Source organism: Sciurus carolinensis, chromosome 14, assembly GCF_902686445.1.
Source record: "Sciurus carolinensis chromosome 14, mSciCar1.2, whole genome shotgun sequence".
NCBI classification, from domain to species: domain Eukaryota; kingdom Metazoa; phylum Chordata; class Mammalia; order Rodentia; family Sciuridae; genus Sciurus; species Sciurus carolinensis.
In genome coordinates this window covers 36,731,412-36,744,766 of record NC_062226.1, presented here as the reverse complement: position 1 = coordinate 36,744,766, position 13,355 = coordinate 36,731,412, and the positions used below count along the sequence as shown (strand labels likewise).

At 40.7% G+C, this 13,355-nt stretch overlaps 2 protein-coding genes across 2 annotated transcripts; both read right to left on the bottom strand.

Annotated features, from left to right (window-relative positions):
• Positions 1-1,172: 1,172 nt before the first annotated feature.
• On the bottom strand, positions 1,173-2,132 carry LOC124964620 (olfactory receptor 13C7-like). The gene has a single exon (XM_047525143.1). It carries the CDS (start codon positions 2,130-2,132, stop codon positions 1,173-1,175), a length of 960 nt encoding a protein of 319 aa, XP_047381099.1.
• Positions 2,133-11,408: 9,276 nt separating this feature from the next.
• Positions 11,409-12,371, bottom strand: LOC124964533 (olfactory receptor 13C7). Its single transcript, XM_047524951.1, has one exon. It carries the CDS (start codon positions 12,369-12,371, stop codon positions 11,409-11,411), a length of 963 nt encoding a protein of 320 aa, XP_047380907.1.
• Positions 12,372-13,355: the final 984 nt, after the last annotated feature.

Below are 13,355 nucleotides of genomic sequence, written 5' to 3'. Positions count from 1 at the left end.
TTTCATGCCTGTCATCTTTTCTGAAATAATTTTAATCTACTTGAGGGTTTTTTTTCTCTCTCTGAAGTCTAGATGAACAGTATAAGTTGCTTTTGAATTAAAAACATGTTTTTAGTATTGTCTTTATTTTTCTACTGGTTGCTATTGACTTTCACTTGATGAATAGTGTTTTCTTTTTTTCTTATAAAATATTCTTATCTTCCCTTTATATTTTCTCCTAAACTCTTTTCATAGACTGCTCTTGAGCCAATAGCCTCTCAATTCCACTGAAAATATTACCAGGGAACTAAAATCAGGAAACATTCTCTCCATCTATGTGCATTAACTCTTTTTCAGCAAAGATCATTTGCTTGGTCATTAGTTTTGTTCTTCTCTTTGGGGTTGATGTCAGTGATTTCCTGATGATCTCAGTTTCTGCATTACTCTGTTGACCCACGGGAGGCCACTGCCATCTAAGGACAAACCGAGGCATGAATTAAATCTTCAAGAGGAGAAATAAAAAAGATTTGAACTTTTGACACTTGTATCAGTCTTGTTACCCATTGTCACTCCCCTATCAGCATATAGGGAATGAATGATTTTCTGGTATGGACCTTGATTGAAGACAAGAAAAAGAGATTAAGTATGAAGACATAAGGAGAGAGCAAATTAGGAAACATTTATTAAGTATTTGTTTTACAGCAAATGGATAAGGAGAAAAATAAATACTACCTTGTACTAATCCATATGGTATTTACTCTCAACAAATACTTAATATGAAGGACACGGTCATAACAAAAGTAAGACCCATTCAAATATGTTCAAATATGATCAAAAAAAGAAATCAAGGTGCAGATGAACAAAGGAAATGAAGACTAGAGATTTTATTTATTTGATTTTTATTTGTTTCCTAAAAATATTTTGAATAGTCAGCTTTCCTTGATCTCAATTTGGCTAGTATCCATGACAAAGAGTGAGAACCAGGACAATGTTTGAAAGAGTACATACTTTTGTGGAACTGCTTCTAGAATGAGGTGGGAGAAGTTCCATTAAAAACTCCTGCCCACGGAGCCTTCCCGTGTAATGGGATTTACTTATGTGATCTTTGGTGAAGCTGGATCTCATGTAGTGATCTCATTATCTGGGGTCCTCATGTGGGAGCAGTCAGGGAGCACAGAATTGAGATCCCACCATCACTGACTGAAGTGTTTCTGACTTACCAGGTTCCTCACAGCAGCCTTCACATCCTTGTTCCTCAGGCTGTAGATGATGGGGTTCAGCATGGGGGTCACCACTCCATAGAACAGGGAGATGAGCTTGTCGGCCAGGTCCTGCTTGTCAGCTCCCAGGGAGTCCTTGGACTTGGGCTTCCCATACATGAAGAGGATGGTCCCGTAGAAGACAACCACAACTGTGAGGTGGGCAGAGCAGGTGGAGAAGGTCTTTTTCCTCCCCTCAGCAGAGGGGATCCTCAGGATGGTGGCAAGGATGAACACATAGGAGAAAGAGATGAACAGGACTGGGACCCCCAGGAAGATCACATTGGCCACCACCATGCTGATCACATTGATGGAGATGTCAGCACAGGCCAACTTCAGGACAGCCAGGATCTCACAGGTGAAGTGGTTGATGACATTGTCCCCACAGAAAGGCAGGCGCATTGCTAAGGATGTCTGCACTGTGGCAGTGATGCTTCCAGCTGCCCAGGAGCCTGCAGCCATGGGCACATAGACAGCCTTGCTCATGACCACAGGGTACCTAAGGGGATTGCAGATGGCCACATAGCGATCAAAGGCCATCATGCTCAGGAGCACACACTCTGTGGCTCCCATGGCAAAGGAGAGAAACATCTGCACAGCACATGCGGAGAAGGAGATGGTCTTCCTGGGGGTGAGGAAGCTGTCAAGAATGAGGGGGACTGAGGAGGTCGTGTAGCAGATGTCCAGGAAGGAGAGGTTCCCCAGGAAGAAGTACATGGGTGTGTGCAGGTGGGAGTCAAGGATGGTCACCAAGATGAGGATGCCATTGCCCAGCAGGATCACCAGGTACATCAGCAGGATGAGCACAAAGAATGTTTTCTCCAGTTTGGGGTGGGCTGACAGGCCCAGGAGAATGAACCCCTTCATGGGGGAACTCTCATTGAATCTGACCATTGTGTCTCCTATGTTATTTGAAGGAACTCAGAAGATCAACTTCATGATTCTCTGATGCTTAAAGTGTCCAAGGAGGTAGTGAGGAAACCCCTCCTTGCCAAGCAATTAAAGAACAGCTCTGACAATTTGCAGGAGCAAGTTTTCTCTGTTGTTCTAAATAAAATGCAGAGAATTTGATCAATATCTTTGATCAAATCTGACCACTCCAGAGATAAGTTTGAAATGTCATGATTAGATTTAATTTTCCTAGCCACATTCAAGAGAGGCATCAAAATTTTGTTCAAGTTATACCACGTGGACAATTCATTTTATTTAACTTTGATAAGAAATATTATATTATAAATATTATATTTCTTACCAAGATCTTATTGCCTAGGACTGGTAGAAAAATCTATTGCTCTTTTTCCTCAATTCCTAAACTTTCCCATCTAAAAGTGCTTTTCTAGTTCTTTCTCACAATGTACAGGACTCTGAACCATTCATTCATTCATTCACTTGGTCACTTGCCAGACTTTTCTGGGACACTTATTAAAAAGAACTGGCACTTGCCAACTCATGGAAATTGTTAAATCCCCTTTCTCCACTGGGTCTCCTTTTTCTGTATTGCTTACTTTGGGATAATTATTATGAGCAATATTCCATCCGTCAGACTAAATGATTGCATGAATTTCTCATTCTTGGACTTTCTTTTTGCACCATTGACGTGTCCTTTCCTCTTTCCTTCAAGATCCCCCCATGTCACTTAGTTCCCAGGTATGAAGCCAGAAATGAGATCGGTGCATAAGAATGTCTATATTCTTTTTAAAGTGCGCTCTTACCTTTTTAAAATAATTATGTTGATAAATAAAATCACCTCTCTGAGGCCTGGGAATAGCCCAGAAGTAAAAAATATAGCCAATCTGGTTGGAAAGCAGCAACCAAAGGAATCAGCTCCTGAAATGAGTAGAAGTTAAGTTTTCTTGTCTTTGCTCTGTGTTTGGGTAAAATCCACAAAAGATCATTTGCTTGCATGTACAAAGTCATTTAAATCACACTCTACTGTTGGGATTAGTCTAGTCCCTGAAGTGATTTAAAGTTTTAAAATTGAAGTGACAAAGTTAAGAAACTTTCTATACATCTGGGATTATGTCCCCAAGATCCAATTATTCTGAAGTCCCTCCAGAAATACTTTCTTCTCTCCTTCCCTTCCTTCCTACCCATTCTTCTGAAATGTTGGAAGGCATAAGAGAGAAAAGGTCAACTTGGCCCTGTTGAAATAAACCCCCAATAAATAAAAACTCTCAACAGAGTCTTGATCAATCTGGGAGAATGTGAAACTGACTGTACAGGATTAATCCTTGTAACCCAGTATCATTGACCATTTCCAAATTCAAAATCTCAGGACTAGAAAGAAGCAATCGACCTTAAAACACCTCCCCTTATCTGGCTTTTATCCAATAGATTCTAAGCTTCTATCATAGTCCAGGCCTCTAAAAGGCATTAGAAGGGTCATAAACTAATCTGGTCATGGCTCCTGCCATGAGATTTTCACATGCCTACCTGTGGGCTTGAAAAATACCAACTGATTACTGAGGTGATAATCTGTGGTTTGAGATCTTTGCGTGTGTGTGTGCGCGCCAAGAGCATCCTGTATCTGTGCTTTGGTCAGAGTATGGCTGAATTGCCACCAAGATCTGGTAACTTCCACTTCTAAGACCAAAAGCTAAGATCTGTGACTACTGTCAGAAGCATCTTCAACTTGGACCATCGTTTTCTGATACGTTTTAGTCTCTTAACCAAATTCTAGTTTTCCCCTTCAGATTGTGAATGGGACATATGTTGAGCTCTCAGTTCACAGATGTCTTTAGTACAAGAGAAGCCTGTTTAGCATCAGGAACAAATAAAAAGACTTGGCCAATTCCTTCTGCCTTTTCCATAAATGAAACACACCTGTCTTGTGTATTGGCTTTGAAAAATATTAGAATCAAATATATGCCACATGAATAGTGGCAAATCATTAATTATGCTTTGTGTTGAATTTTTCCCATGAAATATACTATACATACAGAAGAATGTCAAAAGCATATGTGTACTGTTTAAGGGAAAATTACAAAATACACATCATGTATTCCTTACTCAGACTAAGAATTCATGTTCTAGTACCTTACTCAGCTGCCATTTTGCTTTCTCCTCATTCCAGTTCCTTAGGAGCCCCTCTTCCTCCCTGGTCAAATTATATTCTTTTCTTTCTTCCAGAGGTGATCAATATTACAATTTTGTAAATATTATTTTATGCTAACTGACTCTTAATGATCCCCATCTCACCCTATGATTTCTATCTCTCATGATCAAATACCACCTGGTACTACAGGAAAGGGCTTTTGTCAACATAATTAAAGTCCCAAGTCTGTTGACTTTAATATTAGAAGATTAACCAGGTGGGTCTGATCCAATCAGGTGAGAAGTCATATTCAAAGTATGGGGAAGATTCCACATGCCATTTATAAAATTAAAGTTGGAGGGGATCACAAACAAAGACTAAAGAGCTGCTCCAGTGAGCTAAGAATGACCTCTTGCAACAGCCAGCAAGGAAACTAAGATCCCAGCCCACCAACCCCAAGGAACTGTATTCCATCAACAATTTGAATGAGCTGGGAAAGGTTTTATTTTAATTTTAATTTTCCCTCAGTACCCAGCCTAGCTCTCCCAGACACCTCACTTACAGAAATGTGAGATAATAATTGGGTATTGCTTAAAACTGCTAATTTTGGGTAGTTTGTTATGTAGCAATAGAAAACTAATATGCCTCATTTTGATTTGTTTCATGGTTTTACCACCTACAAATGCATCACTGAATCATCCCATTTAGAAAAATGGAATAACAATTGTAAACCTAGCTTTTTAAGAAAAAAATTTGGAAAAAATGGGAAAATTTGCCACTATTTGAGGGAGGACTCATCTGAGGGTATAAGCTCAAGGTTTTAATAGCCCTTCTGGATAAGTCAGGGAGGACTGCAGTATGGCCCCACCTGGCCTCTTTTCTCCCTCTGGTGCCAAATATCATCAGGAGTGGGTTGTTTTTATGTTTTCTGCTTCTAACCTCTCACTTTGGTCCCCTTCATACTTTTAAGAACAGATCAAAGCAGAATACTGTGTGGGGTGGAATGAGTGCCCTAAGTTAGCTCCAACAACAAGACTTAGAGAGAGAAGAGGGAATTTTATCAGTGTGTGGTTAAGATAAGGCAAATACAGGAAAGAATGTGGGCATGGGTGTCTGAGCCCTTATATCCTCAAGCTCAGCAGCAGCAGCAGGATGAGTCTCTGGAAGACAGACCTTCACAGGCCTGTCTCTGAGTCCCAGGGTTTCCTGTGGGCTGGCTGCCTTCTCTGGGAAAGGATGACTGACATGCTGGATCTCCCTTCACTGTCCTGGGGATTCTTTACACATCTATTATAGGTTGGAATTCCTGTTTCTTTTAGTCATTTCTTCCTATTTCTATGTTTACTCTCTTGTTCTGGTGGAGCACATTCTTGAATAGCTTCTTGAGACAGTAGAATTGTACACACATTTTTTTTTAGATCTTTTGTTCTGAACCTATTTCTATTCAATCCTCATAAATGACTGATATAGTAGGATTCTCCAGAAAAAATAGAACCAAATAGGATACACACACACACACACACACGTATATACATATATAATAACTAATGTGAGCAGTTCCTTACTTTATATATACATGTGCGTACATCTATGTATATATAAAGTAAGGAACTGGCTCATGTTGATTATGGAGGCTGACAAGTCCTTACATGTGTAGTCAATCAGGAGGTTAAGAGACCCAAGAGAGTCAGTGGAGAAGTTCTAATCTGAATGCTGGAGGAAAAAAAAATGTCCCAACTCAAGGGCAAAAGAAGTTCCCTTTTGCTCATTTTTATTTTCTATTCAGGCCTTCAACTGATTGGGTGAAGCCCACCCACGTTGGGGAGTAGTTCTAGGATTCAAATGTTAATCTCATCCAGAAACACCCTCACAGACACATCCTGTTAAATGTTTCGCTCTTTCAACTCTTCCCTAACCCACCACCACCCAGTGCTCCACTCCAGGACTTAGGTCTACTATGAAGCTCAGGAACAAGGGGAAGAGAATGACCCACACCATCGCCTGGACCCCAAGACTCCCAGCCACTCTTGGTGTGGCACTCACCACTAATGGGGTATCTGGGCACTAGTGGGGAATTCACTCCAGACAGCTGTGCCTCATGTAAGCTCTTAACATCTTATTGTTTGCGTGACTCTAAGCTGTCTCCAAACTTCTGGAATGAGGAGGTAGTACATGGAAGAAAGAGATTTGGGTATGAAATCAGTGAGGCTAGGTAAAAATTCTGTAGCTCTTACTTTGAATTGTATGTATGATGTATTTGATGTATGAATGATGTATTTGATCTAAATATATATTTAGTCATGGCTCACTTAACAAAAGGGATACATTCCAGGAAATGCATTGTTAGGCAAACATCAGAGTGTATTTTCACAAACAGATGGCAGAGCCCACTACATACGTAGCCTATTGCTCTGCCAGAATTGCTCTGGCAAGTAATTTTCCTCCACAAGTAGTTTATGTAGAGTTTCCAAAATTCTTCAGTTGCCTGCTTATCAAACTTGCCTACAGACTGGGTGCTCTCACAGTATGTAATGAATCATGATTCTAGAATTGTTTAGACCACCCAGAGCTAGCAGTGAATTCAATCACAATTGGGTCCAGTCTTTTCTTTCAGCATCGAAAGTTTTTTGTTTTTTTCTTTGGCCATGATGGTCATGGTGCTGAGAGGGATATACTTTTGTGTCTGGTTTTCAATTCAGGTCATTAGCAGCTTCCCCTTTTATGATCTAGACCCTTCATACCTTATTGTTAATCTCATTGCCTTCCATGAGATAGAAACTTTAACAGCTTCCGTCACTTTGTTTTATTATTCAAGATCATAGTTTTGGTGGAATGAGATGTGCCTGACTGGTGAGCAAGAACCATCGCTGATTTTTCACCCTCATAGTCCTTAATCACTTTTCATTTTATTTACAGGCCAATCATTTGACATGGCCTCCTACTGGAAATTTTGGCCATGATTTTTGTAAGATTGGGGCCATGATGAATAAACAACATGAGATCAAATCAAACACAGGAGAAAATGATGCAATTAAGAGACACAGGAAACACAAAATGTATGACCTGCTGCCATTGTAATATGGCATGCAATTTTATAGTAAAAGTTGATAAGCAGAGTATGCTCTAAAATAACAATAGAGAGTATAGTATAGTAAGTACATAAGTATAGAAAGTATAATATAGTAAGTACATGAACATGGTCATTTTCAAGAAGTATGTAGTATACATAATTGTATGTGCTATAGTTTTATATGACTGGCAGTGCAATAGTTCATACCAGCATCACCATAGGCATGTGAGTAGTGCGTTGCACTGTTGTGCTACAACTGCTACGATGTCACTAGGCAATAGGAATTTTTCAGCTCCATTATAATCCTATGGGACTAATCATGTGTGATACATTGTTGAATGAAACATTATATGACACATGGATATATATTTAGATATTTATATAAATATACATATGCATATATATATGTATATGTATAAAATTTCTTTTTCTCCACTAGCTCTTTTCACTGAGAAGTCCTAGAAACCATGCCAAATTCAATAGCACCCCTAGCACCCAGATTATGGCTTCTAAATATGGTTCCCCACTAAAGGAAGCAAGAGTTCTTAGAGAAAATGACTTATTCCCAGGTCTGCAGAGGAAGTATGACATACCAAAGATCAGGCAAGTCATCAAAGACATCACAGTCATGCACAAGGTCTCAGGAACCATGAGACCATGACTGCATTTACATGGAAAACTCCCAAGTCTCCAGATCTAATACTGATTTATGAAAAACACAGACATAGACACAGACACCACAGAACTGCAGTCAGCAAAATGCAGACCTTGGGAAACTAATTCTTCCCCAAAAATTTAATTTAAAAGAGATGTTAGTGGTGGAAGAAACAGAGAAAGGGAAAGAACAAAAGAAGAGGTAAAGAGACTAATCAGAATGTGTGATTTTACTTGGATCCTGATTTAATTAAATAAATTGAACTAAAACATTTATAAGACATTTTTTGGACATACAAATGCCGGATAATTGATGATATCAAGGAACCATCATCAGGTTTTAGATGAGATAATGGTAATTTATTTATATTTTTATAAGAATGCCAGTTGTTTTTAGGACTGGGGTTGTGGCTCAGTGGTGGAGTGCTTGCCTAGCACTTGTGAGGCACTGGGTCTGATCCTCAGTACTACATAAAATAAATAGATAAAATAAAGGCATTGTGTCCATCTACAACTAAAAAGAAAATTTAAAAAGGAATACCAGTTATTTTTAGAGATAAATTCTGAAATATTTAAATATGGAATATATAATTACCTGGGATTTGCTTCAAAATAATCCAGGAAAGGGAAAAGTAATCCACAGGGGTATGGATACAATAAATACCTAAGGATTATTCTCTCTACTTTTCTATAGGATTAAATCTTACCATTAAATAAAAGAAAATAAGATTTCCCCAAAACTTAGCTCATCTTACTAAAGCCTCTATTTCTGTTTTCATGTGGATATGGATCTTTTCATGCATTTGCTTTAGCATCTCTCTCTGCAGACTAGCTTTCTTTTCTTCATTAGGCACATGGCCACATTAATCCTTTATGTGATATCTCTGTTCAAGAGCCCTATGCCAGCTAAAAGATGTATCTATATCCAAATTTCAAATTCTTTGGATTATTCCAGTTTGGATCAAATTTTGTTGTTATTATTGTTATTGTTATTACTACTACTACTATTATTATTTTGGTACTAGGGATTGAAACAAGGGTCACTCTACCACTGAGCTAAGTCACAGTCCTTTTAGTTTTTATTTTTTAAAATTTTCTATTTTTATTTTGAGACAGAATCTCGTTAGGTTGCCCACACTGGCCTCAAACTTGCAATCCTCCTGAGTGGCTGGGATTACAGGCATGCATCTGTGGCCAGGGGAATGAGCAGGACTGTCTTTCAGCTGATGCTATGGGAGAAGACATCCTGCCTCAGGAAGAGCTTTCTAGCTAGTGTACTGCAGGCTGCAGATGTGCCAAGCTTGGAATCTCCCTGGGGTCACCAAGTGAGTGACCTAACCCCCAGGAGAATTTCCTTCAGTCAAGAGTAGACTCATCCACATATCTTAGAAAGCCATATACATTCCATTATTTTTTATGTGTTTCAAGGTAAGAAAAAGATTGGAATGCATGGAACTAAGGAAGAGGGCAGGGTGTATCTAGAAATCAGATTTCAGAGAAATTATCTATAATATAAAACAAATTTCAAGATTATAACCATGGTAAATCAGCAAGCTAGAAACTAACCAAGGTGTGTTCCAAAGCTTCTGATGCTAACACAGCACTATGCTGCTTCTTCCAACTATTCTGCACAGTTTTTGTTAACTATTGCCAGTGTCCATAGATTCTGAAAAGAGAACGTAATATGCTGGTTGAGTGTTGAAGTTTTCCTGGTGCCACAGTACAGGTTCCCAAGGAAGCAGATCTGAGGCAAATCAGGGTCTAGAGGGATCAACACATGTGGAAGGGAAGGCAACATGCCCTGGGACGAGTCAGCTCAACTAATTCCTTAGCTAATTTCCAAAGATGACTGACAGTTGAAGAGTGTCCAAAGGAAGTGCCTCCAGCAGCAGGAGGAACATGTCCTTCAATCCTGTAGAAGGCTCTGGGTGGAGAATAAGGCAGTTTTCTAGGTCAAAATTTGTAAAATGAAGTATGTTCAGAAGAAATTTGATTCTGCAAGGATGTTTCATTTTAAAGTCAATTCTTAGTTTACAAAGTTGAAGTTTTTCCAGAGTTGATGCCATTCTCTCTACAGTGGACTATGAAGGCTGTGAATGCGCTCTGTGTTCAAAGGGAAAGGCAAATTCACGTGAGGGTGAGAGAGATCACACTAGGTTTGACATAGCTAAGCAGGAGCATGCCCCTGAGCTCCCGCAGCCCAGAGACAATTTCAGGGGTCACATAGGCAGTGACTCAGTGTCCCTGTTCTGTCCATATGGGTAGGAGAGCTCTGTGGGGCTGAAGAGAGTGTCTGCCCACCTCTACACCCAAGCATGGGGCACCCAAGCAAGGCAGGCAGAGAATAGATGCTTAAAAAATTTTGGTTCTCAGGAAAAAGCTCTTTCCCTCATAACCTCTTAGCCCTTTTGTGTATCTCTGCTGGATGAGATCCTCTCACACTTTCCTCTGGACCTCTTCTCAGCTGCGTGGTTCAGACTGTCAGTTTTCCCATCTCTCTGTGAGCCACCTTGCTCCAGGCCAAGGTTCCATCATCTGCTCACCATCTGCATGTCAGCTTCCCTCAGACCGTGGGGCTTTCCTACTCTGTTCTTTCCCCAGTGGTCCATCCCTCAACTCTCCAGACTACAGAGTCAGACTATGAACATAAATGAGACTTCCTGAAGGCAGGAAAACCAAGCTTGACACTGAATGCCAGCGGTGACTCTCCCAGGCTGGGTTTCCCTACATTGGTATTACAGTATTGAACTTACTTGCTTTCAAAGGAAATGCCCTACTTGGATTCTAACTGGTCCCAACTCCTCAGAGTCCCAGGGAAAGGAAAAAGACCAACTTCATTCTCATCACCAAGCTCAGCCCCTTCTCCAAGAAAAAATACAATGTGAAGATATGTAATCATATCTTATATGAAGACAATTCTTTTTACTATGTTGAGTGTAGAATATGACTCAAAACAAGGTCATAACTGTTTGCCTCAGACTGTCTTCAGTACCTCTTTTCAAGAGTAGGATATTGGTTTTACTTTCTACAACACAAAGATACTCTTAGTCACCCCCAAGCTGATCATGTTGATGGAGATGTCAGCACGGGCCAATTTGAGGGCTACAAGCTTAGGAACAGAGAAGCAATCTACTACATAAGTGGATTCAGACTTGCGCAGTAGAGAAATCAAAAAAATCACTAGTCATTCATCAGCACCCCTTTCCATCCCTGAAGGCACACTCCCACCAGATTTTAGGTTTCATCATTTTCATCATGTCCAGCAAGAGCTAAAGTTCTTCAGTACGTATACACTTGGATTTTCTGATAATCGTTCTTCACATGTGTCTTCTCTGGGGAACACATTCTTCTGAGGTTCACAGAGGAAGCAGCCAAGAAGCACAGAACTGTGGGAACATCTGTCCTCCAAACATCACTGGGTGAAATGCTTCTGAAATATTACCAGGTTCCTCACAGCAACCTTCACATCCTTGTTCCTCAGGCTGTAGATGATGGGGTTCAGCATGGGGGTCACCACTCCATAGAACAGGGAGATGAGCTTGTCGGCCAGGTCCTGTTTGTCAGCTCCCAGGGGGTCCTTGGACTTGGGCTTCCCATACATGAAGAGGATGGTCCCATAGAAGACAACCACAACTGTGAGGTGGGCAGAGCAGGTGGAGAAGGTCTTTTTCCTCCCCTCAGCAGAGGGGATCCTCAGGATGGTGGCAAGGATGAACACATAGGAGAAAGAGATGAACAGGACTGGGACCCCCAGGAAGATCACATTAGTCACCCCCATGCTGATCACATTGATGGAGATGTCAGCACAGGCCAACTTCAGGACAGCCAGGATCTCACAGGTGAAGTGGTTGATGACATTGTCCCCACAGAAAGGCAACCTCATTGCAAGGGATGTTTGAACCATGGAGGCAGCACTCCCTGCTGCCCAGGATATGACAGCCATGGGCACATAGACAGCCTTGCTCATGACCACAGGGTACCTAAGGGGGTTGCAGATGGCCACATAGCGATCAAAGGCCATCATGCTCAGGAGCACACACTCTGTGGCTCCCATGGCAAAGGAGAGAAACATCTGCACAGCACATGCAGAGAAGGAGATGGTCTTCCTGGGGGTAAGGAAGCTGTCAAGAATGAGGGGGACTGAGGAGGTCGTGTAGCAGATGTCCAGGAAGGAGAGGTTCCCCAGGAAGAAGTACATGGGTGTGTGCAGGTGGGAGTCAAGGATGGTCACCAAGATGAGGATGCCATTGCCCAGCAGGATCACCAGGTACATCAGCAGGATGAGCACAAAGAATGTTTTCTCCAGTTTGGGGTGGGCTGACAGGCCCAGGAGAACAAACTCTGACACAGACCCTGTCTGGTTGGCACTTTCCATAGTGTGTGTTCTCTGTCAACTGAAGAACATACCTAGAGGTCCAAACTCAATATTCTTTGCCTTGCAAAGGGCCAGGGCATCTGTTCTCGAATTCCAGTCTGGCTAAGTGAAAAAAAAAAAAAAAACCAGTTCTGAAAGCCCACAGTATTTACATCTTTCCAAGAAAAAAGAGCAACAAAATCAGAAATAGTTTTGGGGCCATAAGACACCAAATTTAAAAAGTTTACAATGATGATTCTGATAATTTAATGCATTTGATTAGTATGACAATTCATCTCTTTGATCAAATGACTTTAAATTTATTCCATTCCCCCCATTTTCTTCCAGATATTACTGACATTAGCTGTGAATCCTCACTTTAGGTTTAGGTCTTCTCTCCATATTATTATTACAGAAAATGCTCCTGTTTTTCCCAAGAACTTCTTTCTCATGGGCAAACACCAACCTCAGTACTTTCCATCTATGCATCCATCCATTATTTTTTTCATTGTTTCTCAATATCCATCCACCAAAATACTTCTTGATCAGCCAGTGTATCTGGATATGGCAATATCTATGAAGATCAGAGGTAACCCATGGCCTGGGATTAAATGGGTTCAGAACCTGAAAGAGAGGAAAATCATAGGATTCAGTAGAGATCAGAGTATCCTAAAGGGCAACCTGGGTATTGGTGGGAACAGAGGTCACAGAAGGCTCTCTTGGTGATGTAGAATCCAAATAGGTCTTAAAGGAAAAGGGAAGATTAGACATAGACACAAAGCAAAAGGGAGAGGTTTCCAAGGTGATTTTGTGTTCTGGAAATTCTTATATATTCCTAATAATGTGAATCTGTTATTTCATGAAGACATAGAGAGATAACCTCAGAAACCCACAGTGGTTCACAGTCCCAGAAATCTAGTTCTCTTGGGCAAATGAAATAGTACTTAAAACAATTTTTTGTTGTTGCTCTATTAAGTTTCTTTCCCTCTGGATGGGTATCCACAC

Excerpts from the sequence above, each read along its gene's own strand:
- LOC124964533 (XM_047524951.1), bottom strand. The coding sequence starts at position 12,371 with ATGGAAAGTGCCAACCAGACAGGGTCTGTGTCAGAGTTTGTTCTCCTG.
- LOC124964620 (XM_047525143.1), bottom strand. The coding sequence starts at position 2,132 with ATGGTCAGATTCAATGAGAGTTCCCCCATGAAGGGGTTCATTCTCCTG.